This window comes from Salvelinus alpinus, chromosome 1 (genome assembly GCF_045679555.1).
Source record: "Salvelinus alpinus chromosome 1, SLU_Salpinus.1, whole genome shotgun sequence".
Lineage (NCBI taxonomy): Eukaryota > Metazoa > Chordata > Actinopteri > Salmoniformes > Salmonidae > Salvelinus > Salvelinus alpinus.
In genome coordinates, this window is record NC_092086.1 from 7,474,913 (window position 1) to 7,500,649 (window position 25,737).

Consider the following 25,737-nt stretch of genomic DNA (forward strand, 5'->3'; position numbering starts at 1 on the left):
AGACATGAGACAAAACAATCATAATGAATCAGATTACATGGCCCCCAGGCTACATGAATATAAAGAGACATGAGACAAAACAATCATAATGAATCAGATTACATGGAGAGGGGGACCTGATCCTAGATCATAATGAATCAGATTACATGGAGAGGAGGGACCTGATCCTAGATCATAATGAATCAGGTTACATGGAGAGGAGGACCTGATCCTAGATCATAATGAATCAGATTACATGGAGAGGAGGACCTGATCCTAGATCATAATGAATCAGATTACATGGAGAGGAGGGACCTGATCCTAGATCATATTGAATCAGATTACATGGAGAGGAGGACCTGATCCTAGATCATATTGAATCAGATTACATGGAGAGGGGGGGGCTGATCCTAGGTCAGTACCCTCCTCTGGGATACTGCTTGTATGAAACAGAACACATAGTTGTAAAGTCTAGTTACAGCAGGTGTTTACTGCCATCTAGTGGAAGATACCAATAAAACACTTTATTATCAGGGTGGGGAGACGGCTGAGCTGAAACAGAAAGTAAAGTTGTTCTTTTGTTCAGGATCCATTTTGAGACGACAGAGCAGAAAACACTATATGGAGATTATTGAAAAATAAAGTAAGTATTTCTGAAAAATAATTTATTCTAAAGGACAGAGTAAGAGAATGAATATCTGTAATGAGATATTACTAGTTAGTAGAACTGCCACTTGAGTTGCTGACAGACAGCAGTTTTCAAAGTGTAAACTAATCAGTAGGCCGACATGTTATCAGTAAAACGTCTGGTAAAGATGGTGGAGGAGCTTTTCAATTATATGGTTTTATGTTTATCTCAGGGTTTCTCAATCCTTTTGTTCTTACCAGCACTTACACACCTGATTCAACTTATCATCAAATATTTTAAGACAGTTTAATATTTGAGGCATACAAATGAACATTCTCAAATTAAAACCTTTTGGGTTTGTAGGCCCACTTACAATTATTAAAGGCCTACACTAACTCACATTTTGCAGGAAAAAAAACACAACTAAACTTGGTTTCGAGTAAATTAAATGTTTATCAAAAATAATGTAAGAGAGATGTCTTGAAGAAACGCGTCTGGGTTTAGAACTCTGTGCCTCAGTGCGCTGCGACTGTGGGAAGTTCGTTTTGCATGGCCCGGTGCTACAGGTGGGGGGACATTTGGTATAAAATGCGCAAACTCTGCTCACCCGGGGAGCCGGGCAATGCAAAACAAATTCCCCCAGTGACCGTTACTTTATTTCCTTATATGAAATGTAAAGTAACTTTGTAGCCGACGCAGTTCCAGAATGTCTGTTGAAACTGTGACTCATATGGAACGTTAGAACAGTGGTGGAAACAGAACTCAGTTCTCAACTCAATTGTCATACTTGACTAAAAGTAAAGATTCCTTAATAGAAATTATTAAATTAAAAATGAAAGTCACCCAGTAAAATTCTACTTCAGTAAAAGTCTAAAAGTATTTGGTTTTAAATATTATTAAGTATCAAAAGTACATTTAATTGCTCAAATATACTTAATTATCAAAGTAAAAGTAAAGTAGTAATAATTTCAATTCCTTTTATTAATCAAACCAGACGGCACAACTTTCTTGTTATTTTAATTTCCGGATAGCCAGGGGAACACTCCAACACTCAGACATCATTTAAAAACAAAGTATTTGTGTTTAGTGAGTCCTCCAGATCAGAGGCAGGAGGGATGACCAGGGATGTTCTCTTGATAAGTGTGTGAATTAGACCATTTTCTGTCCTGCTAAGCATTCAAAATGTAACGAGTAATTTTGGGTGTCAGGGAAAATGTATGGAGTAAAAAAATCATTTTCTTCATGAATGTAGTGAAGTAAAAGTAAAAGTTGTTAAAAACATAAATAGTAATATATAAATAGTAAGTAGTACTTTAAAGTATTTAGAAGACAGATAAAAGTGTTAGAAGACAGATAAATGTGTTGATTTGTAGGAACCTGATGGTCTCTGTTGGAAATGTTGTGAAAAGTATCTGGCCTCGGCTATAAATATCTGGCATTACTCATCTCATATGTATATACTGTATTCTATACTATTATACTGTATCTTAGTCTATGTATTACTCATCTCATATGTATATACTGCATTCTATACTATTCTACTGTATCTTAGTCTATGCATTACTCATCTCATATGTATATACTGTATTCTATACTATTCTACTGTATCTTAGTCTATGCATTACTCATCTCATATGTATATACTGCATTCTATACTATTCTACTGTATCTTAGTCTATGTATTACTCATCTCATATGTATATACTGCATTCTATACTATTCTACTGTATCTTAGTCTATTCATTACTCATCTCATATGTATATACTGTATTCTATACTATTCTACTGTATCTTAGTCTATGCATTACTCATCTCATATGTATATACTGTATTCTATACTATTATACTGTATCTTAGTCTATGTATTACTCATCTCATATGTATATACTGTATTCTATACTACTGTATCTTAGTCTATGCATTACTCATCTCATATGTATATACTGTATTCTATACTATTCTACTGTATCTTAGTCTATGCATTACTCATCTCATATGTATATACTGTATTCTATACTATTCTATCTTAGTCTATGCCGCTCTGACATTGTGACCAATAACATTTGATTTGATTTGATTTAGATTAGGCTATATACAACATGACCAAAAGTATGTGGACACCTGCTAGTCGAACATCTCATTCCAAAATCATAGGCATTCATATGGAGTTGGTCCCTCTTTGCTTCTATAACAGCCTCCACTCTTCTGGGAAGGCTTTGCACAAGATGTTGGAACATTGCTGCTATAACAGCCTCCACTCTTCTGGGAAGGCTTTGCACAAGATGTTGGAACATTGCTGCGGGGACTTGCTTCCATTCAGCCACAAGAGCATTAGGGAGGTCGGGCACTGATGTTGGGTGATTAGGCCTGGCTCGCAGTCGGCGTTCCAATTCATCCCAAAGGTGTTAGATTGGTTGAGGTCAGGGCTCTGTGCAGGCCAGTCAAGTTCATCCACACCGATCTCGACAAGCCATTTCTGTATGGACCTCGCTTTGTGCACGGGGGCATTGTCATGCTGAAACAGGAAATGGCCTTTCACCAAACTGTTTCCACAAAGTTGGAAGCACAGAATCGTCTAGAATGTAATTTTATACTGTAGCGTTAAGATTTCTCTTCACTAGAACTAGGGGGCCCGAACCATGAAAAACAGCCCAGACCATTATTCCTCCTCCACCAAACTTTACAGTTGGCACAATGCATTCGGGCAGGTAGCGTTTTCCTGGCATCCGCCAAACCCAGATTCGTCTGTCGGACTGCCAGATGGTGAAGCGTGATTCATAACTCCAACGAACACGTTTCCACTGTTCCAGAGTCCAATGGCAGCGAGCTTTACACCACTCAAACCGATGCTTGGCATTGCGCATGATGATCTTGTGTGCGGCTGCTCGACCATGGAAACTAATTTCTAACTAATGAAGCTCCAGACGAACAGTTATTTTGCTGACGTTGCAGATTGGAACTTGGTAGTGAGTGTTGCAACCGAGGACAGACCATTTTTATGCTCTTCTGCACTCGGTTGGCCCGTTCTGTGAGCTTGTATGGTCTACCACTTCATGGTTGAGCCGTTGTTGCTCCTAGACGTTTCCACTTCACAATAACAGCACTTACAGTTGACCGGGGCAGCTCTAGCAGGGCAGGAATTTGACAAACTGACTTGTTGGTAAGGTGGCATCCTATGACATTTGTCTATGGAGATTGCATGGCGGTCTGCTCGATTCTATACATCTGTCAGCAGCGGGTGTGGCTGAAATAGCTGAATTCTCTCATTTGAAGGGGTGTCCACATACTTTTGTATATATAGTGTACATGCTCTGTCCTGCTACTGGTAGGACTATAACATTATGTGAACTGACCTGAACAGGTTTAGACTGGTCATCTATGATATGTAGGTTATATACAGTACATTCTCTGTCCTGCTACTGGTAGGTCTATAACATTATGTGAACTGACCTGAACAGGTTTAGGCTGGTCATCTTGGATATGTTGGTTATATACAGTACATTCTCTGCTCTGTAGCTGTATATAATACCATGGTTCTGCTCTGTAGCTGTGTTGTCTATGATATGTAGGCTATAGCTTACTATTTAGGTTATAGCTGAGGTATAAACCTTGATCTGCATATCACTAACAAACTGCTATTATACATTATAACCTAGTCTACTTTACATAATATAAAATCTCTTACTTGATGCAAAAAACCTTTCTGAATGGATCAATGATTTCCCCCTCAGATCAATCATGTCCATTCCAGCCCTTCTGTCTATATTCTCAGATACGTTTAGAAAATAACAGATTGAAAGACAATAAATATCCTACTGTTAGTGAATACAAATAATTGTGAGACATGGCCTTGTGTTGCTGTACTGTCTAGAACTACCTTAACAAACAGTGACTCATTATTATTATTGTTGTACTGTCTATAACTACCTTAACAAACAGTGATTTATTATTATTATTGATAGTTACCATGGAGATGAAATGTCACAACTACATGTTCACGTGATGCATTAAATCACCTGACTGTTTCGACATGTCTGTTAGTAAATGTTTTATTTCTCAAAGAAATAATGAATAAATGAAAACCATTGGAAATCAATTATTTGTTGTCACTGTGTTAACCACAACCAACATGCTGGATCTCTGTTTAGGGGACAGTGCTCTAAAATGAGTCTCTCTGTGGAGAGAGAGGAAGGGGGTCCTGCCTCTAAAATGCATCTCTCTGGGGGACATGACACCAAAGCTAAGAGGTAAGATGACAATTTTATGAAGATTTGATTAAGTTTATTTCCAAAATAAATAGCTATCTTAAGATGAATGCACTTACTGTAAATCACTCTGGATAAGAGAATCTGCTAAATCAGGGGTTCTCAATCCGGGGTCTGTGGAGGTACTGCAGGGGTTCTCAATCTGGGGTCTGTGGAGGTACTGCAGGGGTTCTCAATCTGGGGTCTGTGGAGGTACTGCAGGGGTTCTCAGTCCGGGGTCTGTGGAGGTACTGCAGGGGTTCTCAATCCGGGGTCTGTGGAGGTACTGCAGGGGTTCTCAATCCGGGGTCTGTGGAGGTACTGCAGGGGTTCTCAATCCGGGGTCTGTGGAGGTACTGCAGGGGTTCTCAATCCGGGGTCTGTGGAGGTACTGCAGGGGTTCTCAATCCGGGGTCTGTGGAGGTACTGCAGGGGTTCTCAATCCGGGGGCTGTGGAGGTACTGCAGGGGTTCTCAATCCAGGGTCTGTGGAGGTACTGCAGGGGTTCTCAATCCAGGGTCTGTGGAGGTACTGCAGGGGTTCTCAATCCGGGGTCTGTGGAGGTACTGCAGGGGTTCTCAATCCGGGGTCTGTGGAGGTACTGCAGGGGTTCCACGGCACCCTGACTGTACTCGTTACAATTTAAGACATTTGATAGAATTTTCACGACACGACCACTTTGCCTACTCTTAATTATTGACTAATATAATGGAATGCATATTTGTTTAACCAGTTCTGATCGTTGTTACAAGCAGATTTTTGACAATATAACCGTTATATCAACACACTCTTCACACCCGTTTAACAACTCTAAATATCTTTGGCATAGTAGCATCAAGTCCCTTCCCAATAATGTTGCCTACAACGTTGCATACAATGTTCATTTCCATGGAACACATATTACACCTTAGATGCCTTCAATCTCCCATTTTATAGCCACGCCCAATTTAGGATTATTTTTTAACAATGTGATGTTGTGCTCCAAAGGGACAACTTGAAATAACATGATGTAGATAATTAAATAATCAAAAGAAAAATGTGTTTATTATACACTCTTAGAAAAGAAGGTTCCTTATAGAACCAAAAAGGCTTCTATCACTTCCTTAAAATATGGAACCACTAAAAGTTATATATATATTTGGGTTCAGTGAAGAAGAGCCTCTCGAGTTCTGATCAACAAAAGGTTCATGTTTTGAGGATGTGAACCCAGCAGCCCTCCAGTGGTCAGATCAATTCCGCCTGTTTTTTCCAGCGCCCGGCCCGGGATTCGAACCAGCCACCTTTCGGTCACAGCTCCAACTCCAACCTGAGTTAATCTTCAGAAATAAGCATGAGTTAATCTGCCAAAATGAAGACAAAATGCTATGCAGTTATACATGGTATCACTTGTTATACATAATTATTATACATAAATCATTGCCAAAAGCACAAGACATACTGTTGCATGTAGGTCTATATTATTTATAGATTGATCACATAGAAATATAAAACATTAATTTAACTACTACAAAGCAATTACATGTGGCGCAGGAACCACTGACTCGCTGCAATATTCTATAGTATTATCAAGACACCTGCTGTTAACTCTTAACTACTTAGGACAGCTCACGAGGTGTCCTGAATATCTGCTGACTAAGTGGGACTAGAGATTTCATGCATAGCTTTAATTTATACCCATAAGTGTAAAATGTCTTTATTCTCAGCACTTATACGACCAATTTTCTACTCTGAGACACTTTGACAATATGGACCCAGATCTCAACATATTGTTCTAAAAAAACATAGAATGTTTGTTTTACATAATAATAAAAAATGAATATTACTAATATAACCCACTGTAAAGACTGGGTTTAGTTGATTGTGTTGCACTGCTCATGTCCGCGTCCTGGAACTGTCCGCGTCCCCGTACAGAACTGTCCGCGTCCCCGTTCGGTGTGGCGCCAAGCATATTGTCCGGTTACGCGCAGAGTTGTCTGAGGTGATCTTGGAGAATAACGACGGAGTTCACTACAGTGTTGAGACACCGAAGTTTATTGTTCAATTTGCTTTTTTCTTTACGGTCAGGGACAGTATGAGTGTAGCCAGATCCTTTTCACTCTCTATCCTTGTTTGTGGTTCACCGGATTCGTCATTTTCATCGAGACGAGGTACAGAACGACCAGCTAGCTAGTCGGTACAGCTAGGTAAGCTAGCTAGCTACTATACCAGCAGCATCCTAGTTAACTTAGCTAACAATACATCATTCTCTCGTTGACGGATGCTGGCTACCTCTGTCCGGTTCTCCTCTCTTCACTAGATGGACGGTAACTTTAGTGTTTAACCCCTCTGTGTCCAAGGACCGAACTTTTGAATATTATTTTCAGGGCGCCTCAATAGCAGGTATTGAACACCGGGTAAATAATCACTAGTCAGAACCTCAACCTCAGTAAACATTCATTATAAAAAACATCTTAATATCTGATATTGCGAGTAAACAACCTCGGAATAGAAAAGACAAGAGTGCGTCTTCCAGCCCACCAATAAATTACATAATTCAACCCTCCCGGTTAGTAAATTTACCTCAACATGCCCCCGGAGAAGGCAGAGTAACGACACCAGCCTTTTAGCGGGGCTGACTACAACGCTCGCGTCGCTAAATGAATTTCGTTATTAAAAATGACACACTGCTCGCGCGCGCCAACGAGCGTCTAGAAGTCAGTTCTATTTGTGACGCAGTTCGCGCTGCATCTCCTCATTGGTTTATAGAAGCAGGTACCCACGTGCCATCTCCTCATTGGTTTATAGAAGCAGGTACCCACGTGCCATCTCCTCATTGGTTTATAGAAGCAGGTACCCACGTGCCATCTCCTCATTTAGCGAAAAAACATAACTTAACATAAACATAACTTCTTTAAAGAATAAAAGCTCATTTACGAACATTTCTGAAAATGGATATATAGCTTTTTGGAATGAACTCTTCTTATGTTTCTACATCAGAGCTCAGAGTAGATGAGAGATGTAATGTTTGTCTCTGTTGTGTTGAAGACCAATCAAGCGGAAGAGACCAGCCTCCCCTGTACCCAGCTGTGTGTCCATGAAGAGTGACAGGTCTATGAATCCTCCTATATCCTTTAGAGAGGGAGACTTTTCTACTGAACAAAGGTAAGAAGAACTCATGGGTGATGGTCAGTGAGTTAAACAACACTGTCTCTAGTCATTTCTCCTCTCCCATTTTCCCATTTCTTTTTGTTGTTTTCATAATCAATAGGCTAATCCTTTTGTCCATTGTCATAGTCCTAAAACAATATTAAACAAACACAATATTCCCTGTGTGTGTGTGTGTGTGTGTGTGTGTGTGTGTGTGTGTGTGTGTGTGTGTGTGTGTGTGTGTGTGTGTGTGTGTGTGTGTGTGTGTGTGTGTGTGTGTGTACTCCCTGGATGAGGAGATGTAATCTCATGTTTTGTCCACAGAAACCAACAGGAGAGATCAGAGTCAGAGATTCTCAGTGGTCAGTCTTCCCAGAGTCATCAAACAGACCTGGCCTCCATATTCAGTGTATGTGGTCCTGTTATGTACATTTGTTTTTGTTTACCCCAAGTAAAGTTGATCTGTCAATCATTCATTAATGTGTTAATGAGAAACATTTCTTCTCTTGCTTAACTCATTTACTTAATTTATTTCAGTTGCTTGAAGAGAAAATTATGACATTTGTGAAGAACGAGCTGAAGATGTTCAAGAGGATTCTTAGTCCAGAACTCCCAGAAGGCTTTGAGAGTCAGAAGCAGGAAGTGGTGGATGCTGAAGATGAGAAGCAGGAGAGCAGTGCCAGAGAGGGGGCTCTGAAGATCACACTGCACGTCCTGAGGAAAATGAACCAGAAGGAGCTTGCTGACACACTGGAGAAATGTAAGATCTGTCTGCCTCATGTTGAATGCTGTTTTATAACATTTAAAAGCTGTAGCTAAAGTACAGCTAAAGTAGCTGTGTAACTCAATGATATTGTTGCAGCCTTAACTAGAGGTCGACCGATTATGATTTTTCAACGCAGATACCGATACCGATTATTGGACGACCAAAAAAGCCGATACCGATTAATCGGCCAATTAAAAAAAAAAAAATGTATTTGTAATAATGACAATTACAACAATACTGAATGAACACTTATTTTAACTTAATATAATACATCAATAAAATCAATTTAGCCTCAAATAAATAATGAAACATGTTCAATTTGGTTTAAATAATGCAACAACAAAGCGTTGGAGAAGAAAGTAAAAGTGCAATATGTGCCATGTAAGAAAGCTAACGTTTAAGTTCCTTGCTCAGAACATGAGAACATATGAAAGCTGGTGGTTCCTTTTAACATGAGTCTTCAATATTCCCAGGTAAGAAGTTTTAGGTTGTAGTTATTATAGGAATTATAGGACTATTTCCCTCTATACCATTTGTATTTCATTAACCTTTGACTATTGGATGTTCTTATAGGCACTTTAGTATTGCCAGTGTAACAGTATAGCTTCCGTGCCTCTCCTCGCTCCTCCCTGGGCTCGAACCAGCAACACAACGACAACAGCCACCCTCGAAGCAGCGTTACCCATGCAGAGCAAGGGGAACAACTATTAGAAGGCTCAGAGCGAGTGACGTTTGAAACGCTATTAGCGCGCGCTAACTAGCTAGCCATTTCACATCGGTTACACCAGCCTCATCTCTGGAGTTGATAGGCTTGAAGTCATAAACAGCGCAATGCTTGACGCACAACAAAGAGCTGCTGGCAAAACGCATGAAAGTGCTGTTTGAATGAATGCTTACGCGCCTGCTTCTGCCTACCACCGCTCAGTCAGATACTTAGATGATTGTATGCTTGTATGCTCAGTCAGATTATATATATTATCTAGCAGGACACGCTAGATAATATCTAGTAATATCATCAACCTTGTGTAGTTAACTAGTGATTATGATTGATTGATTGTTTTTTATAAGATAAGTTTAATGCTAGCTAGCAACTTACCTTGGCTTATTTCCTGTGGAGGACAACGAGAGGCAGGCAGGTCGTTATTGCGTTGGACTAGTTAACCTGAAGGTTGCAATATTGGATCCCCCGAGCTGACAAGGTGAAAATCTGTCATTCTGCCCCTGAACGAGGCAGTTAACCCACCGTTCCTAGGCCGTCATTGAAAATAAGAATGTGTTCTTAACTGACTTGTTAAATAAAGGTGTAAAAAAAATAATAGAAAAACATCTGCAAAATCGGTGTCCAAAAATACCGATTTCCGATTGTTATGAAAACTTGAAATCGGCCCTAATTAATCGGCCATTCCGATTAATCGGTCGACCTCTAGCCTTAACACAACACCTAGTGACCTCATCAAGTAGCAGCAGGGATGTGTTGTGGTGATTAATTTAGAGAGAGAGACAACATTAATAATACCATCAATAATACCAATAATAATATAATCAGTCACACCAGTCTGTAATGCATTATGAAAACATTTACACATTTATACAGTCAGTTAAGAGAATAAATGATTATAATGTAAAACGTTATAACCGTCTTACAATACTGTAGTCATTAAAACAGACGTAATATTAATATCCTCTGTGGTCTTTCTAGATTCAGATGAGCTTGCTGTGATTTGCCAACGTGAACTCAAATCTAATCTAAAGAAGAAGTTTCAATGTGTATTTGAGGGGATCGCTAAACAAGGAAACCCAACACTTCTCAATAAGATCTACACAGAGCTCTACATCACAGAGGGTGGAACAGGAGAGGTCAATAATGAACATGAGCTGAGACAGATTGAGACAACAACCAGGAAACAAGCAAGACCAGAGACTCCAATCAAATGTAACGACATCTTCACACCTTTAACTGGACAAGACAAACCTATCAGAACTGTACTGACAAAGGGAGTCGCTGGCATTGGAAAAACAGTCTCTGTGCAGAAGTTCATTCTGGACTGGGTTGAAGGAAAAGCAAATCAGGATGTCCAATTTGTATTCTCATTCCCTTTCCGAGAGCTGAATTTGATAAAAGAAAACAAACACACTTTCATTGAACTCCTCAATCACTTCTCAATGGAAACCAAACAATCAGGAATCTCCATCTACAACAAGTACAAAGTTCTGTTCATCTTTGATGGTCTGGATGAGTGCCGACTGCCCCTAGACTTCCAGAAGAACAAGATCTGTTGGGACGTGACAGAGTCAACCTCAGTGGATGTTCTGCTGACAAATCTCATCAAGGGAAATCTGCTTCCCTCTGCTCTCATCTGGATAACTACCCGACCTGCAGCAGCCAATAAGATCCCTTCAATGTGTGTTGACCAGGTGACAGAGGTACGAGGCTTCAATGACCCACAGAAGGAGGAGTACTTCAGGAAGAGATTCAGTGATGAGGACCTGGCCAGCAGAATCATCTCACACATAAAGAAATCAAGGAGCCTCCACATCATGTGCCACATTCCAGTCTTCTGTTGGATTTCTGCAACAGTCCTTGAACACATGCTGAAACATAAGAGAGAAGAGATGCCCAAGACTCTGACTGAGATGTACACACACCTTGTGGAGTTTCATACCAAACAGAAGAATGAAAAGTATCTTAGGAAAGAAGAGACAGGTCCACACTGGAATAAAGAGGACATTCTGTCACTGGGAAAACTGGCTTTTCAACAGCTTGTGAATGGCAATCTGATTTTCTATGACGAAGACCTGAAAGAGGCTGGCATTGATGTCAATGAAGCCTCAGTGTACTCAGGATTGTGCACACAGCTCTTTAAAGAGGAATGTGGGCTGTACCAGGACAAGGTGTTCTGCTTTGTTCATCTGAGCATTCAGGAGTTTCTGGCTGCTGTATATGTGTTCCTCTCATTCATCAACAACAATGAGAATCTAATGGACAAACTGCAAACAAACGACAAGTCTGCAATTACTTTCTATAAGAATGCAGTGGATAAAGCCTTACAAAGTGAGACGGGAAACCTGGACCTTTTCCTCCGCTTCCTTCTGGGCCTCTCACTGGAGTCCAATCAGAAGCACTTACGAGGTCTACTGACAAAGACGAGAATCAGCTCACAGAGCCATGAAGAAACAGTCAAGTACATCAAGAAGAAGATCGGGGAGAATCTCTCTCCAGAGAGGAGCATCAATCTGTTCCACTGTCTGAATGAACTGAATGACCATTCTCTAGTGGAGGAGATCCAAAGCTACCTGAGATCAGGAAGTCTCTCAAAACCCAAACTGTCACCTGCACAGTGGTCAGCTCTGGTCTTTGTGTTGCTGACTTCAGAAAAGGAGCTGGATGTGTTTGACCTGAAGAAATACTCCAGATCAGAGGAAGGTCTTCTGAGGCTGCTGCCAGTGGTCAAAGCCTCCAGAGCTGTTCTGTGAGTAAATAAAATGACATATAAGAACTAATCATCAGGAAGAAATATTCAGTTTAGAGAAAAATATGCATAATAATATGTGTATAATATTATATTGAAAAACATATTGAAGAAATGCATTGATTTTCACATTAGTATAACAAAATGACCATACAATTCTAGGAGATGGAAGATGAATCTATATGTTGTTTGAGAGAATTAACCAAATGCATCTGCCATTGTCCTTCTACACTACTGGTGTTAAATCCACAGTGTGTTTGTGAAGTCATGATGATCTCTTTGTCAGGCTGTCAGGCTGTGGAGTCACAGAGGAAGGCTGTGCTTCTCTGGTCTCAGCTCTGGAGTCAAACCCCTCACACCTGAGAGAGCTGGACCTGAGTAACAATGACCTGAAGGATTCAGGAGTGAAGCTGCTCTCTGCTGGACTGGGGAATCCCCACTGTAAACTGGAGACTCTGAGGTCAGTATTCCTGTAGTTGGTCAACAAGTGATAACTGTTCACCAGATCCACATGTGTTTACCAGACACACATAGTTTTACATTTGGTGCTATGCTCCAGCATTTTGGATTTGAGATCAAATGTTTCATATTAGGTGACAGTAGAGAATGTCACCTTTTATTTAAAGGTATTTATACATATATATTTTACTGTTTAGAAATGATAGCACTGTATGTACGTCGTTTTCCCATTTGAAGAAGTCTTAATTATCTGGACAAATACATTTCGTAAAAAGTTCAGAGATTCGTCCAATTTTGGATTACGTTTTTCCTCATAGAAACTGAATGGTGAATAATGTCCTGTCATTTTGGAGTCACTTCACTTGTATTGTCAGTAAGAATAGAAGATGTTTCTGAACACTTCTACATTCATGTGGATGCTACCATGATTATGAATAATCATGAATGAATAGTGAATGATGATGAATGAGAAAGTTACATAGGCACAAAGATCATACCCCCTCTGTTATTGGTAATGGTGAGAGGTTAGCATGTTTTGTTGTAGTCTCTGTTATTGGTAATGGTGAGAGGTTAGCATGTTTTGTTGTAACCTTTGTTATTGGTAATGGTGAGAGGTTAGCATGTTTTGTTGTATCCTCTGTTATTGGTAATGGTGAGAGGTTAGCATGTTTTGTTGTAGCCTCTGTTATTGGTAATGGTGAGAGGTTAGCATGTTTTGTTGTAGCCTCTGTTATTGGTAATGGTGAGAGGTTAGCATGTTTTGTTGTAGTCTCTGTTATTGGTAATGGTGAGAGGTTAGCATGTTTTGTTGTAGCCTCTGTTATTGGTAATGGTGCAGGTTAGCATGTTTTGTTGTAGTCTCTGTTATTAGTAATGGTGAGAGGTTAGCATGTTTTGTTGTAGTCAATAGTGAGAGGTTAGCATGTTTTGTTGTAGCCTCTGTTATTGGTAATGGTGAGAGGTTAGCATGTTTTGTTGTAGTCTCTGTTATTGGTAATGGTGAGAGGTTAGCATGTTTTGTTGTAGTCTCTGTTATTGGTAATGGTGAGAGGTTAGCATGCTTTGTTGTAGTCTCTGTTATTGGTAATGGTGAGAGGTTAGCATGTTTTGTTGTAGTCTCTGTTATTAGTAATGGTGAGAGGTTAGTATGTTTTGTTGTAGCCTCTGTTATTGGTAATGGTGAGAGGTTAGCATGTTTTGTTGTAGCCTCCGTAACTTTCTCACTTATTTTTATTAATGATTCATTCATGATTTGTGTTAATCATGGCATCATCAGCATTTATTTAGTAGTGTTTAGAAACATGTTATCTACTCATTGAGACAGAAGATTACTCCATTCATCATCCACCATTTTAATATTGGGCAAAACCTAACCCAAAACACAACCAAAGCAAACTGCAAATGCAATAAACGAGTTTAAGTCACAAGCTTGATGTAGTCATTGCGTTCAAGGAATGTCAGACCAAATACTAAACTTTTGACTACTTTAATTTTAATGCACTATAAGTGAATTGGTCAGATTACTTATGACAAATTCAAACGGGGGACGAGGTATATAAAGTGCTTTTATTTCAAACCGTGAAACAGATATGTATTAAAATACCCCCCAAAAAAGGTTACATTATATACTGTCACCTCATATAAAACATTTGATCTCAAATCCAAACTGTTGGAGTATAGAGACACATTTAAAATGTTAGCTTCACTGTCAAAATAGATATGATGTGGACTGTATACTCAATACAATCTAAATCTGATACCTCACTGTCTGTCTTTTGACTGATACTGCTTTTTAAACTGGTCTGGTCAGTCTACTCAAATATTTAGGATATAAATGTTTCTCTCTACAAGTAATATTATGATCATTTATAATAATGACACATTCATTAGTTTATGAATAGATATGGCAGGTTTCAGGACACTGATATATCTGAAAATGTTGGAAAAATATACCGCCGCATATTTTGACCATCAAAGAATAGCAGTGTGATTTTAATATGATTTGACTCTTTGCAGGCTGTCAGACTGTCTAGTCACAGAGGAAGGCTGTGCTTCTCTGGTCTCAGCTCTGAGGTCAAACCCCTCACACCTGAGAGAGCTGGACCTGACTAACAATGACCTGAAGGATTCAGGAGTGAAGCTGCTCTCTGCTGGACTGGGGAATCCCCACTGTAAACTGGAGACTCTGAGGTCAGTATTCCTGTAGTTGGTCAACAAGTGATAACTGTTCACCAGATCCACATGTGTTTACCAGACACACATAGTCCACACCATATGTGTTTGGACAGTGAAGATTACAGTTTTACATTTCGTGCTATACTCCAGTATTTTGGATTTCAGATTTAATGTTCCAAATTAGGCAACAGTCCAGAATGTCACCTTTCATTTGAGGGTATTTTCATTCATATATATTTTACTGTTTAGATATGAAAGCACTTTATGTATGTAGTTCTCCCATTTGAAGAAGTCTTAATATTTTGGACAAATTCACTTATATTGTGTTAAAGTAGTCATAAGTTTAGTATTTGGTCCCATATTCCATGCCTGCAGTGATTTACATCAAGCTTGTGATTCTACTAACTTGTTAAATTCATTTGCAGTTTGTTTTGGTTGTGTTTTGGATGATGTTTTTCCTAATAGAAACTGAATGGTGAATAATGTCCTGTCATTTTGGAGTCACTTCACTTGTATTGTCAGTAAGAATAGAAGATGTTTCTGAACACTTCTACATTCATGTGGATGCTGCCATGATTATGAATAATCAGGAATGAATCGTGAATAATGATGAATGAGAAAGTTACAGAGGCACAAAGATCAGACCCCCTCTGATATTGGTAATGGTGAGAGGTTAGCATGTTTTGTTGTAGTCTCTGTTATTGGTAATGGTGAGAGTTTAGCATGTTTTGTTGTAGCCTCTGTTATTGGTAATGGTGAGAGTTTAGCATGTTTTGTTGTAGCCTCTGTTATTGGTAATGGTGAGAGGTTAGTATGTTTTGTTGTAGCCTCTGTTATTGGTAATGGTGAGAGGTTAGCATGTTTTGTTGTAGTCTCTGTTATTGGTAATGGTGAGAGGTTAGCATGTTTTGTTGTAGCCTCTGTTTTTGGTAATGGGAGGTTAGCATGTTTTGTTGTAGCCTCTGTTATTGGTAATGGTGAGAGGTTAGCATGTTTTGTTGTAGCCTCTGTTTTTGGTAATGGGAGGTTAGCATGTTTTGTTGTAGCCTCTGTTATTGGTAATGGTGGGAGGTTAGCATGTTTTGTTGTAGCCTCTATTATTGGTAATGGTGAGAGGTTAGTATGTTTTGTTGTAGCCTCTGTTATTGGTAATGGTGAGAGGTTAGCATGTTTTGTTGTAGCCTCTGTTATTGGTAATGGTGAGAGGTTAGCATGTTTTGTTGTAGCCTCTGTTTTTGGTAATGGTGAGAGGTTAGCATGTTTTGTTGTAGCCTCTGTTATTGGTAATGGTGAGAGGTTAGCATGTTTTGTTGTAGCCTCTGTTATTGGTAATGGTGAGAGGTTAGCATGTTTTGTTGTAGTCTCTGTTATTGGTAATGGTGAGAGGTTAGCATGTTTTGTTGTTGCCTCTGTTATTGGTAATGGTGAGAGGTTAGCATGTTTTGTTGTAGCCTCTGTTATTGGTAATGGTGAGAGGTTAGCATGTTTTGTTGTAGCCTCTGTTATTGGTAATGGTGAGAGGTTAGCATGTTAATTGTAGCGTCTGTTATTGGTAATGGTGAGAGGTTAGCATGTTTTGTTGTTGCCTCTGTTATTGGTAATGGTGAGAGGTTAGCATGTTTTGTTGTAGCCTCTGTTATTGGTAATGGTGAGAGGTTAGCATGTTTTGTTGTAGCCTCTGTTTTTGGTAATGGTGGAAGGTTAGCATGTTTTGTTGTAGCCTCTGTTATTGGTAATGGTGAGAGGTTAGCATGTTTTGTTGTAGCCTCTGTTATTGGTAATGGTGAGAGGTTAGCATGTTAATTGTAGCGTCTGTTATTGGTAATGGTGAGAGGTTAGCATGTTTTGTTGTTGCCTCTGTTATTGGTAATGGTGAGAGGTTAGCATGTTTTGTTGTAGCCTCTGTTATTGGTAATGGTGAGAGGTTAGCATGTTTTGTTGTAGCCTCTGTTATTGGTAATGGTGAGAGGTTAGCATGTTAATTGTAGCGTCTGTTATTGGTAATGGTGAGAGGTTAGCATGTTTTGTTGTTGCCTCTGTTATTGGTAATGGTGAGAGGTTAGCATGTTTTGTTGTAGCCTCTGTTATTGGTAATGGTGAGAGGTTAGCATGTTTTGTTGTAGTCTCTGCTATTGGTAATGGTGAGAGGTTAGCATGTTAATTGTAGCGTCTGTTATTGGTAATGGTGAGAGGTTAGCATGTTTTGTTGTTGCCTCTGTTATTGGTAATGGTGAGAGGTTAGCATGTTTTGTTGTAGCCTCTGTTATTGGTAATGGTGAGAGGTTAGTATGTTTTGTTGTATCCTCTGTTATTGGTAATGGTGAGAGGTTAGCATGTTTTGTTGTAGTCTCTGTTATTGGTAATGGTGAGAGGTTAGCATGTTTTGTTGTAGTCTCTGTTATTGGTAATGGTGAGAGGTTAGCATGTTTTGTTGTAGCCTCTGTTTTTGGTAATGGTGGAAGGTTAGCATGTTTTGTTGTAGTCTCTGTTATTGGTAATGGTGAGAGGTTAGCATGTTTTGTTGTAGCCTCTGTTATTGGTAATGGTGAGAGGTTAGCATGTTTTGTTGTAGCCTCTGTTATTGGTAATGGTGAGAGGTTAGCATGTTTTGTTGTAGCCTCTGTTTTTGGTAATGGTGAGAGGTTAGCATGTTTTGTTGTAGCCTCTGTTATTGGTAATGGTGAGAGGTTAGCATGTTTTGTTGTAGCCTCTGTTTTTGGTAATGGTGAGAGGTTAGCATGTTTTGTTGTAGCCTCTGTTATTGGTAATGGTGAGAGGTTAGCATGTTTTGTTGTAGTCTCTGTTATTGGTAATGGTGAGAGGTTAGCATGTTTTGTTGTAGCCTCCATAACTTTCTCACTTATTTTTATTTATGATTCATTCATGATTTGTGTTAATCATGGCATCATCAGCATTTATTTAGTAGTGTTTAGAAACATGTTATCTACTCACTGAGACAGAAGATTACTCCATTCATCATCCACCATTTTAATATTGGGCAAAACCTAACCCAAAACACAACCAAAACACAACCAAAGCAAACTGCAAATGCAGTAAACGAGTTTAAGTCACAAGCTTGATGAAGTCATTGCGTTCAAGGAATGTCAGACCAAATACTAAACTTTTGACTACTTTAATTTTAATGCACTATACGTGAATTGGTCAGATTACTTATGACAAATTCAAACGGGGGACGAGGTATATAAAGTGCTTTTATTTCAAACCGTGAAACAGATATGTATTAAAATACCCCCCAAAAAAGGTTACATTATATACTGTCACCTCATATAAACATTATATCTCAAATCCAAACAGTTGGACTATAGAGTCACATTTGAAATGTTAGCTTCACTGTCAAAATAGATATGGTGTGGACTGTATACTCAATACAATCTAAATCTGATACCTCACTGTCTGTCTTCTGACTAATTCTGCTTTTTAAACTGGTCTGGTCAGTCTACTCAAATGTTTAGGATATAAATGTTTCTCTCTACAAATAATATCATGATCATTTATAATAATGACACATTCATTAGTTTATGAATAGATATGGCAGGTTTCAGGACACTGATATATCTGAAAATGTTGGAAAAAATATACCGCCGCGAATTTTGACCATCAAAGAATAACAGTGTGATTTTAATATGATTTGACTCTTTGCAGGCTGTCAGGCTGTCTAGTCACAGAGGAAGGCTGTGCTTCTCTGGTCTCAGCTCTGAGGTCAAACCCCTCACACCTGAGAGAGCTGGACCTGAGTAACAATGACCTGAAGGATTCAGGAGTGAAGCTGCTCTCTGCTGGACTGGGGAATCCCCACTGTAAACTGGAGACTCTGAGGTCAGTATTCCTGTAGTTGGTCAACAAGTGATAACTGTTCACCAGATCCACATGTGTTTACCAGACACACATAGTCCACACCATATGTGTTTGGACAGTGAAGCTTACAGTTTTACATTTGGTGCTATGCTCCAGCATTTTGGATTTGAGATCAAATGTTTCATATGAGGTGACAGTACAGAATGTCACCTTCTATTTGAGGTTAATGGTGAGAGGTTAGCATGTTTTGTTGTAGTCTCTGTTATTGGTAATGGTGAGAGGTTAGCATGTTTTGTTGTAGCCTCTGTTATTGGTAATGGTGAGAGGTTAGCATGTTTTGTTGTAGTCTCTGTTATTGGTAATGGTGAGAGGTTAGCATGTTTTGTTGCAGCCTTTGTTATTGGTAATGGTGGGAGGTTAGCATGTTTTGTTGTAGCCTCTGTTATTGGTAATTGTGAGAGGTTAGCATGTTTTGTTGTAGTCTCTGTTATTGGTAATGGTGAGAGGTTAGCATGTTTTGTTGTAGCCTCTGTTATTGGTAATGGTGAGAGGTTAGCATGTTTTGTTGTAGCCTCCGTAACTTTCTCACTTATTTTTATGAATGATTCATTCATGATTTGTGTTAATCAAGGCATCATCAGCATTTATTTAGTAGTGTTTAGAAACATGTTATCTACTCACTGAGACAGAAGATTACTCCATTCATCATCCACCATTTTAATATTGGGCAAAACCTAACCCAAAACACAACCAAAACACAACCAAAGCAAACTGCAAATGCAATAAACGAGTTTAAGTCACAAGCTTGATGTAGTCATTGCGTTCAAGGAATGTCAGACCAAATACTAAACTTTTGACTGCTATAATTTTAATGCACTATAAGTGAATTGGTCAGATTACTTATGACAAATTCAAACGGGGGACGAGGTATATAAAGTGCTTTTATTTCAAACCGTGAAACAGATATGTATTAAAATACCCCCCAAAAATGGTTACATTATATACTGTCACCTCATATAAACATTATATCTCAAATCCAAACTATTGGAGTATAGAGCCACATTTAAAATGTTAGCTTCACTGTCAAAATAGATATGGTGTGGACTGTTTACTCAATACAATCTAAATCTGATACCTCACTGTCTGTCTTTTGACTGATACTGCTTTTTAAACTGGTCTGGTCAGTCTACTCAAATATTTGTACTATACATTTTTCTATCTACAAGTAATACTTTGATAATTTGTCATTTCTAATAATGAAACATTAATATATAAATAGATATGGCAGGTTTCAGGACGCTGATGTATCTGAATATGTTGAAAAAATATACTGCCACTATTTTCACCACCAAAGAATAGCAGTGTGATTTTAATATGATTTGACTCTTTGCAGGCTGTCAGGCTGTCTAGTCACAGAGGAAGGCTGTGCTTCTCTGGTCTCAGCTCTGAGGTCAAACCCCTCACACCTGAGAGAGCTGGACCTGAGTAACAATGACCTGAAGGATTCAGGAGTGAAGCTGCTCTCTGCTGGACTGGGGAATCCCCACTGTAAACTGGAGACTCTGAGGTCAGTATTCCTGTAGTTGGTCAACAAGTGATAACTGTTCACCAGATCCACATGTGTTTACCAGACACACATAGTCCACACCATATGTGTTTGGACAGTGAAGATTACAGTTTTACATTTCGTGCTATACTCCAGTATTTTGGATTTCAGATTTAATGTTCCAAATTAGGCAACAGTCCAGAATGTCACCTTTCATTTGAGGGTATTTTCATTCATATATATTTTACTGTTTAGATATGAAAGCACTTTATGTATGTAGTTCTCCCATTTGAAGAAGTCTTAATATTTTGGACGAATTCACTTATATTGTGTTAAAGTAGTCATAAGTTTAGTATTTGGTCCCATATTCCATGCCTGCAGTGATTTACATCAAGCTTGTGATTCTACTAACTTGTTGAATTCATTTGCAGTTTGTTTTGGTTGTGTTTTGGATGATGTTTTTCCTAATAGAAACTGAATGGTGAATAATGTCCTGTCATTTTGGAGTCACTTCACTTGTATTGTCAGTAAGAATAGAAGATGTTTCTGAACACTTCTACATTCATGTGGATGCTACCATGATTATGAATAATCAGGAATGAATCGTGAATAATGATGAATGAGAAAGTTACAGAGGCACAAAGATCAGACCCCCTCTGTTATTGGTAATGGTGAGAGGTTAGCATGTTTTGTTGTAGTCTCTGTTATTGGTAATGGTGAGAGGTTAGCATGTTTTGTTGTAGCCTCTGTTATTGGTAATGGTGAGAGTTTAGCATGTTTTGTTGTAGCCTCTGTTATTGGTAATGGTGAGAGGTTAGTATGTTTTGTTGTAGCCTCTGTTATTGGTAATGGTGAGAGGTTAGCATGTTTTGTTGTAGCCTCTGTTATTGGTAATGGTGAGAGGTTAGCATGTTTTGTTGTAGCCTCTGTTATTGGTAATGGTGAGAGGTTAGCATGTTTTGTTGTAGCATCTGTTATTGGTAATGGTGAGAGGTTAGCATGTTTTGTTGTATCCTCTGTTATTGGTAATGGTGAGAGGTTAGCATGTTTTGTTGTATCCTCTGTTATTGGTAATGGTGAGAGGTTAGCATGTTTTGTTGTAGTCTCTGTTATTGGTAATGGTGAGAGGTTAGCATGTTTTGTTGTAGTCTCTGTTATTGGTAATGGTGAGAGGTTAGTATGTTTTGTTGTAGCCTCTGTTATTGGTAATGGTGAGAGGTTAGCATGTTTTGTTTCAGCCTCTGTTATTGGTAATGGTGAGAGGTTAGCATGTTTTGTTGTAGTCTCTGTTATTGGTAATGGTGAGAGTTTAGCATGTTTTGTTGTAGCCTCTGCTTTTGGTAATGGTGAGAGGTTAGCATGTTTTGTTGTAGCCTCTGTTATTGGTAATGGTGAGAGGTTAGTATGTTTTGTTGTAGCCTCTGTTATTGGTAATGGTGAGAGGTTAGTATGTTTTGTTGTAGCCTCTGTTATTGGTAATGGTGAGAGGTTAGCATGTTTTGTTGTATCCTCTGTTATTGGTAATGGTGAGAGTTTAGCATGTTTTGTTGTAGCCTCTGTTATTGGTAATGGTGAGAGGTTAGCATGTTTTGTTGTAGCCTCTGTTATTGGTAATGGTGAGAGGTTAGCATGTTTTGTTGTAGCCTCTGTTATTGGTAATGGTGAGAGGTTAGTATGTTTTGTTGTAGCCTCTGTTATTGGTAATGGTGAGAGGTTAGCATGTTTTGTTGTAGCCTCTGTTATTGGTAATGGTGAGAGGTTAGAATGTTTTGTTGTAGCTTCTGTTATTGGTAATGGTGAGAGGTTAGCATGTTTTGTTGTAGCCTCTGTTATTGGTAATGGTGAGAGGTTAGCATGTTTTGTTGTAGCCTCTGTTATTGGTAATGGTGAGAGGTTAGCATGTTTTGTTGTAGCCTCTGTTATTGGTAATGGTGAGAGGTTAGCATGTTTTGTTGTAGCCTCTGTTATTGGTAATGGTGAGAGGTTAGCATGTTTTGTTGTAGCCTCTGTTTTTGGTAATGGTGAGAGGTTAGCATGTTTTGTTGTAGCCTCTGTTATTGGTAATGGTGAGAGGTTAGTATGTTTTGTTGTAGTCTCTGTTATTGGTAATGGTGAGAGGTTAGTATGTTTTGTTGTAGCCTCTGTTATTGGTAATGGTGAGAGGTTAGCATGTTTTGTTGTAGCCTCTGTTATTGGTAATGGTGAGAGGTTAACATGTTTTGTTGTAGTCTCTGTTATTGGTAATGGTGAGAGGTTAGCATGTTTTGTTGTAGCCTCTGTTATTGGTAATGGTGAGAGGTTAGCATGTTTTGTTGTAGCCTCTGTTATTGGTAATGGTGAGAGGTTAGCATGTTTTGTTGTAGCCTCTGTTATTGGTAATGGTGAGAGGTTAGAATGTTTTGTTGTAGTCTCTGTTATTGGTAATGGTGAGAGGTTAGCATGTTTTGTTGTATCCTCATTTATTGGTAATGGTGAGAGGTTAGCATGTTTTGTTGTAGTCTCTGTTATTGGTAATGGTGAGAGGTTAGTATGTTTTGTTGTAGTCTCTGTTATTGGTAATGGTGAGAGGTTAGCATGTTTTGTTGTAGCCTCTGTTATTGGTAATGGTGAGAGGTTAGTATGTTTTGTTGTAGTCTCTGTTATTGGTAATGGTGAGAGGTTAGCATGTTTTGTTGTAGCCTCTGTTATTGGTAATGGTGAGAGGTTAGTATGTTTTGTTGTAGTCTCTGTTATTGGTAATGGTGAGAGGTTAGCATGTTTTGTTGTAGCCTCTGTTATTGGTAATGGTGAGAGGTTAGCATGTTTTGTTGTAGTCTCTGTTATTGGTAATGGTGAGAGGTTAGCATGTTTTGTTGTAGCCTCCGTAACTTTCTCACTTATTTTTTATTAATGATTCATTCATGATTTGTGTAAATCATGGCATCATCAGCATTTTTTTAGTAGTGTTTAGAAACATGTTATCTACTCACTGAGACAGAAGATTACTCCATTCATCATCCACCATTTTAATATTGGGCAAAACATACCCAAAACTCAACCAAAGCAAACTGCAAATGCAATTAACGAGTTTAAGTCACAAGCTTGATGTAGTCATTGCGTTCAAGGAATGTCAGACCAAATACTAAACTTTTGACTACTTTAATTTAATGCACTATAAGTGAATTGGTCAGATTACTTATGACAAATTCAAACGGGGGACGAGGTATATAAAGTGCTTTTATTTCAAACCGTGAAACAGATATGTATGTACCCTCAAATAAAGGTGACATTATATACTGTCACCTCATATGAAACATTTGATCTGAAATCCAAAATGCTGGAGTATTGAGCCACATTTAAAATGTTAGCTTCACTGTCATTATAGATATGGTGTGGACTGTTTACTCAATACAATCTAAATCTGATACCTCACTGTCTGTCTTCTGACTGATACTGCTTTTTAAACTGGTCTGGTCAGTCTACTCAAATATTTGTACTGTACATTTTTCTCTCTACAAGTAATATTCTGATCATTTATAATAATGATACATCCATTTATGAATAGATATGGCAGGTTTCAGGACACTGATGTATCTGAATATGTTGAAAAAATATTCTGCCACTATTTTCACCACCAAAGAATAGCAGAGTGATTTTAATATGATTTGACTCTTTGCAGGCTGTCAGGCTGTCTAGTCACAGAGGAAGGCTGTGCTTCTCTGGTCTCAGCTCTGAGGTCAAACCCCTCACACCTGAGAGAGCTGGACCTGAGCTACAATCACCCAGGAGACTCAGGAGTCAGACTGCTCTCTGCTGGACTGGAGGATCCACACTGCAGACTGGAGAAACTCAAGTATGTAGAGGGTTTATGTCAATGTTCATATCAGACATGTTTGACTTATCAGGCTGGTTAAAACAAACATTCTGACCACCACTTGGACAAAGTTGTGTGTGTGAATGTGTGTGTGTGTGTGTGTGTGTGTTTGTGTGTGAGTTCAGGTGTATCCCTCAATGACTGTCTGTTCTTCTGCTTACCGCTACAGTGTGGAACATGGTGGAGAGAACAGAATGAAACCTGGGATTAGAAAATGTGAGTATTGACTGCTGTGAAGAATATGACTAAGAATAAGTCTTAATTCAAGTTAAGTCAAAGTCAAAGACCACCATCATTACTTACTTGGTCATATTAAATATCAGCTGTAGTTCTACAGAAGCAGAAATCAGGGACACCAACGTTTACAAAGAGTTGCTTTGACAATGTGTGTGTGTGTGTGTGTGTGTGTGTGTGTGTGTGTGTGTGTGTGTGTGTGTGTGTGTGTGTGTGTGTGTGTGTGTGTGTGTGTGTGTGTGTGTGTGTGTCTGTGTGTGTGTGTTTGTCCAGTTTGTGTGTGTGTGTGTGTGTGTAATTCATGGGAATAAGTGTGTTTTATGTTACCATACAGTATAACATATGATCATTCAACAAGTCTCAAGTTACCTTAACTTCTCCTTTTGATACCTAGAAACATCTACATTAAATGAATTAGTGAAAAGTGAATTAACATTCTAATGTGAATGATGATGATTTCTAATATTGTGTCTGGTTTCATCCATCAGATGTCTGTGATCTCACACTGGACCCAAACACAGTAAACAGACTCCTCTCTCTGTCTGAGGAGAACAGAAAGGTGACATGTAGGAGAGAGAAGCAGCCGTATCCTGATCACCCAGAGAGATTTGAGGACAGTGGACAGGTGCTGTGTAGAGAGGGTCTGACTGGGCGCTGTTACTGGGAGGTAGAGTGGAGTGGGAGAGGGGCTGATATAGGAGTGACATATAAAGGAATCAGCAGGAGAGGAGGGGGTGATGACTGTTGGCTTGGATACAATGACAAGTCCTGGAGTCTGTTCTGCCATGGCAACAGTTACTATGCCTGTCACAATAATAATCCCACTACCATAGACGTCCCCTCCTCCAGCTCCCACAGAGTAGGAGTGTATCTGGACTGGCCAGCCGGCACTCTGTCCTTCTATAGAGCCTCCTCTGACACACTGACCCACCTGGTCACATTCACCTCCACATTCACTGAGCCCCTCTATCCAGGGTTTGGGGTTGATGTTGACTCCTCAGTGTCCCTGAAATAATAACCTGACACACACACACACACACACTGGACAGATACACACACTGGACACACTGGACACACACACACACACTGGACAGATACACACACTGGACACACACACACTCACACTGGACAGATACACACACACACTGGACACACACACACTGGACACACACACACACACACACACTGGACACACACACACACTCACACTGGACACACACACACACTCACACTGGACACACACACACACACACACACACACACACACACACACACACACACACACACTGGACACACACACACACACACACACACACACACACACTGGACAGACACATACTGGACACACACACACTCACACTGGACACACACACACACTCACACTGGACACACACACACTAACACAATGGACACACACACACACACTGGACACACACACACT

General features: G+C 39.3%; 2 protein-coding genes across 3 annotated transcripts in view; one reads left to right on the forward strand and one right to left on the reverse strand.

The window, feature by feature from the left end:
* The window catches only part of LOC139568283 (NLR family CARD domain-containing protein 3-like), a 164,683-nt gene that overhangs the window by 28,177 nt on the left and 110,769 nt on the right, over window positions 1-25,737 (reverse strand). The gene's annotated exons all lie outside the window — the stretch shown is intronic.
* LOC139541396 (NLR family CARD domain-containing protein 3-like) lies at window positions 382-25,578 on the forward strand. 2 transcript variants are annotated; one of them, XM_071347146.1, is made up of 10 exons: window positions 501-622; window positions 4,756-4,854; window positions 7,876-7,992; window positions 8,302-8,386; window positions 8,515-8,737; window positions 10,443-12,213; window positions 12,500-12,673; window positions 23,868-24,041; window positions 24,232-24,278; window positions 24,785-25,578. In XM_071347146.1, exons 2-10 carry the CDS (start codon window positions 4,772-4,774, stop codon window positions 25,309-25,311), a joined length of 3,201 nt encoding a protein of 1,066 aa, XP_071203247.1. In that variant the 5' UTR covers window positions 501-622; window positions 4,756-4,771; the 3' UTR covers window positions 25,312-25,578. The 2 variants fall into 2 exon arrangements, with proteins under 2 accessions (XP_071202525.1, XP_071203247.1); XM_071346424.1 differs by lacking the exons at window positions 23,868-24,041; window positions 24,232-24,278; window positions 24,785-25,578 and adding an exon at window positions 14,689-15,491 and having other exon boundaries at window positions 382-622.

Excerpts from the sequence above, each read along its gene's own strand:
- LOC139541396 (XM_071347146.1), top strand. The coding sequence starts at position 4,772 with ATGAGTCTCTCTGTGGAGAGAGAGGAAGGGGGTCCTGCCTCTAAAATG. Across the intron at positions 4,855-7,875 it reads CATGACACCAAAGCTAAGAG|ACCAATCAAGCGGAAGAGAC; the intron begins GTAAGATGACAA and ends GTTGTGTTGAAG. Across the intron at positions 12,214-12,499 it reads AAAGCCTCCAGAGCTGTTCT|GCTGTCAGGCTGTGGAGTCA; the intron begins GTGAGTAAATAA and ends TCTCTTTGTCAG.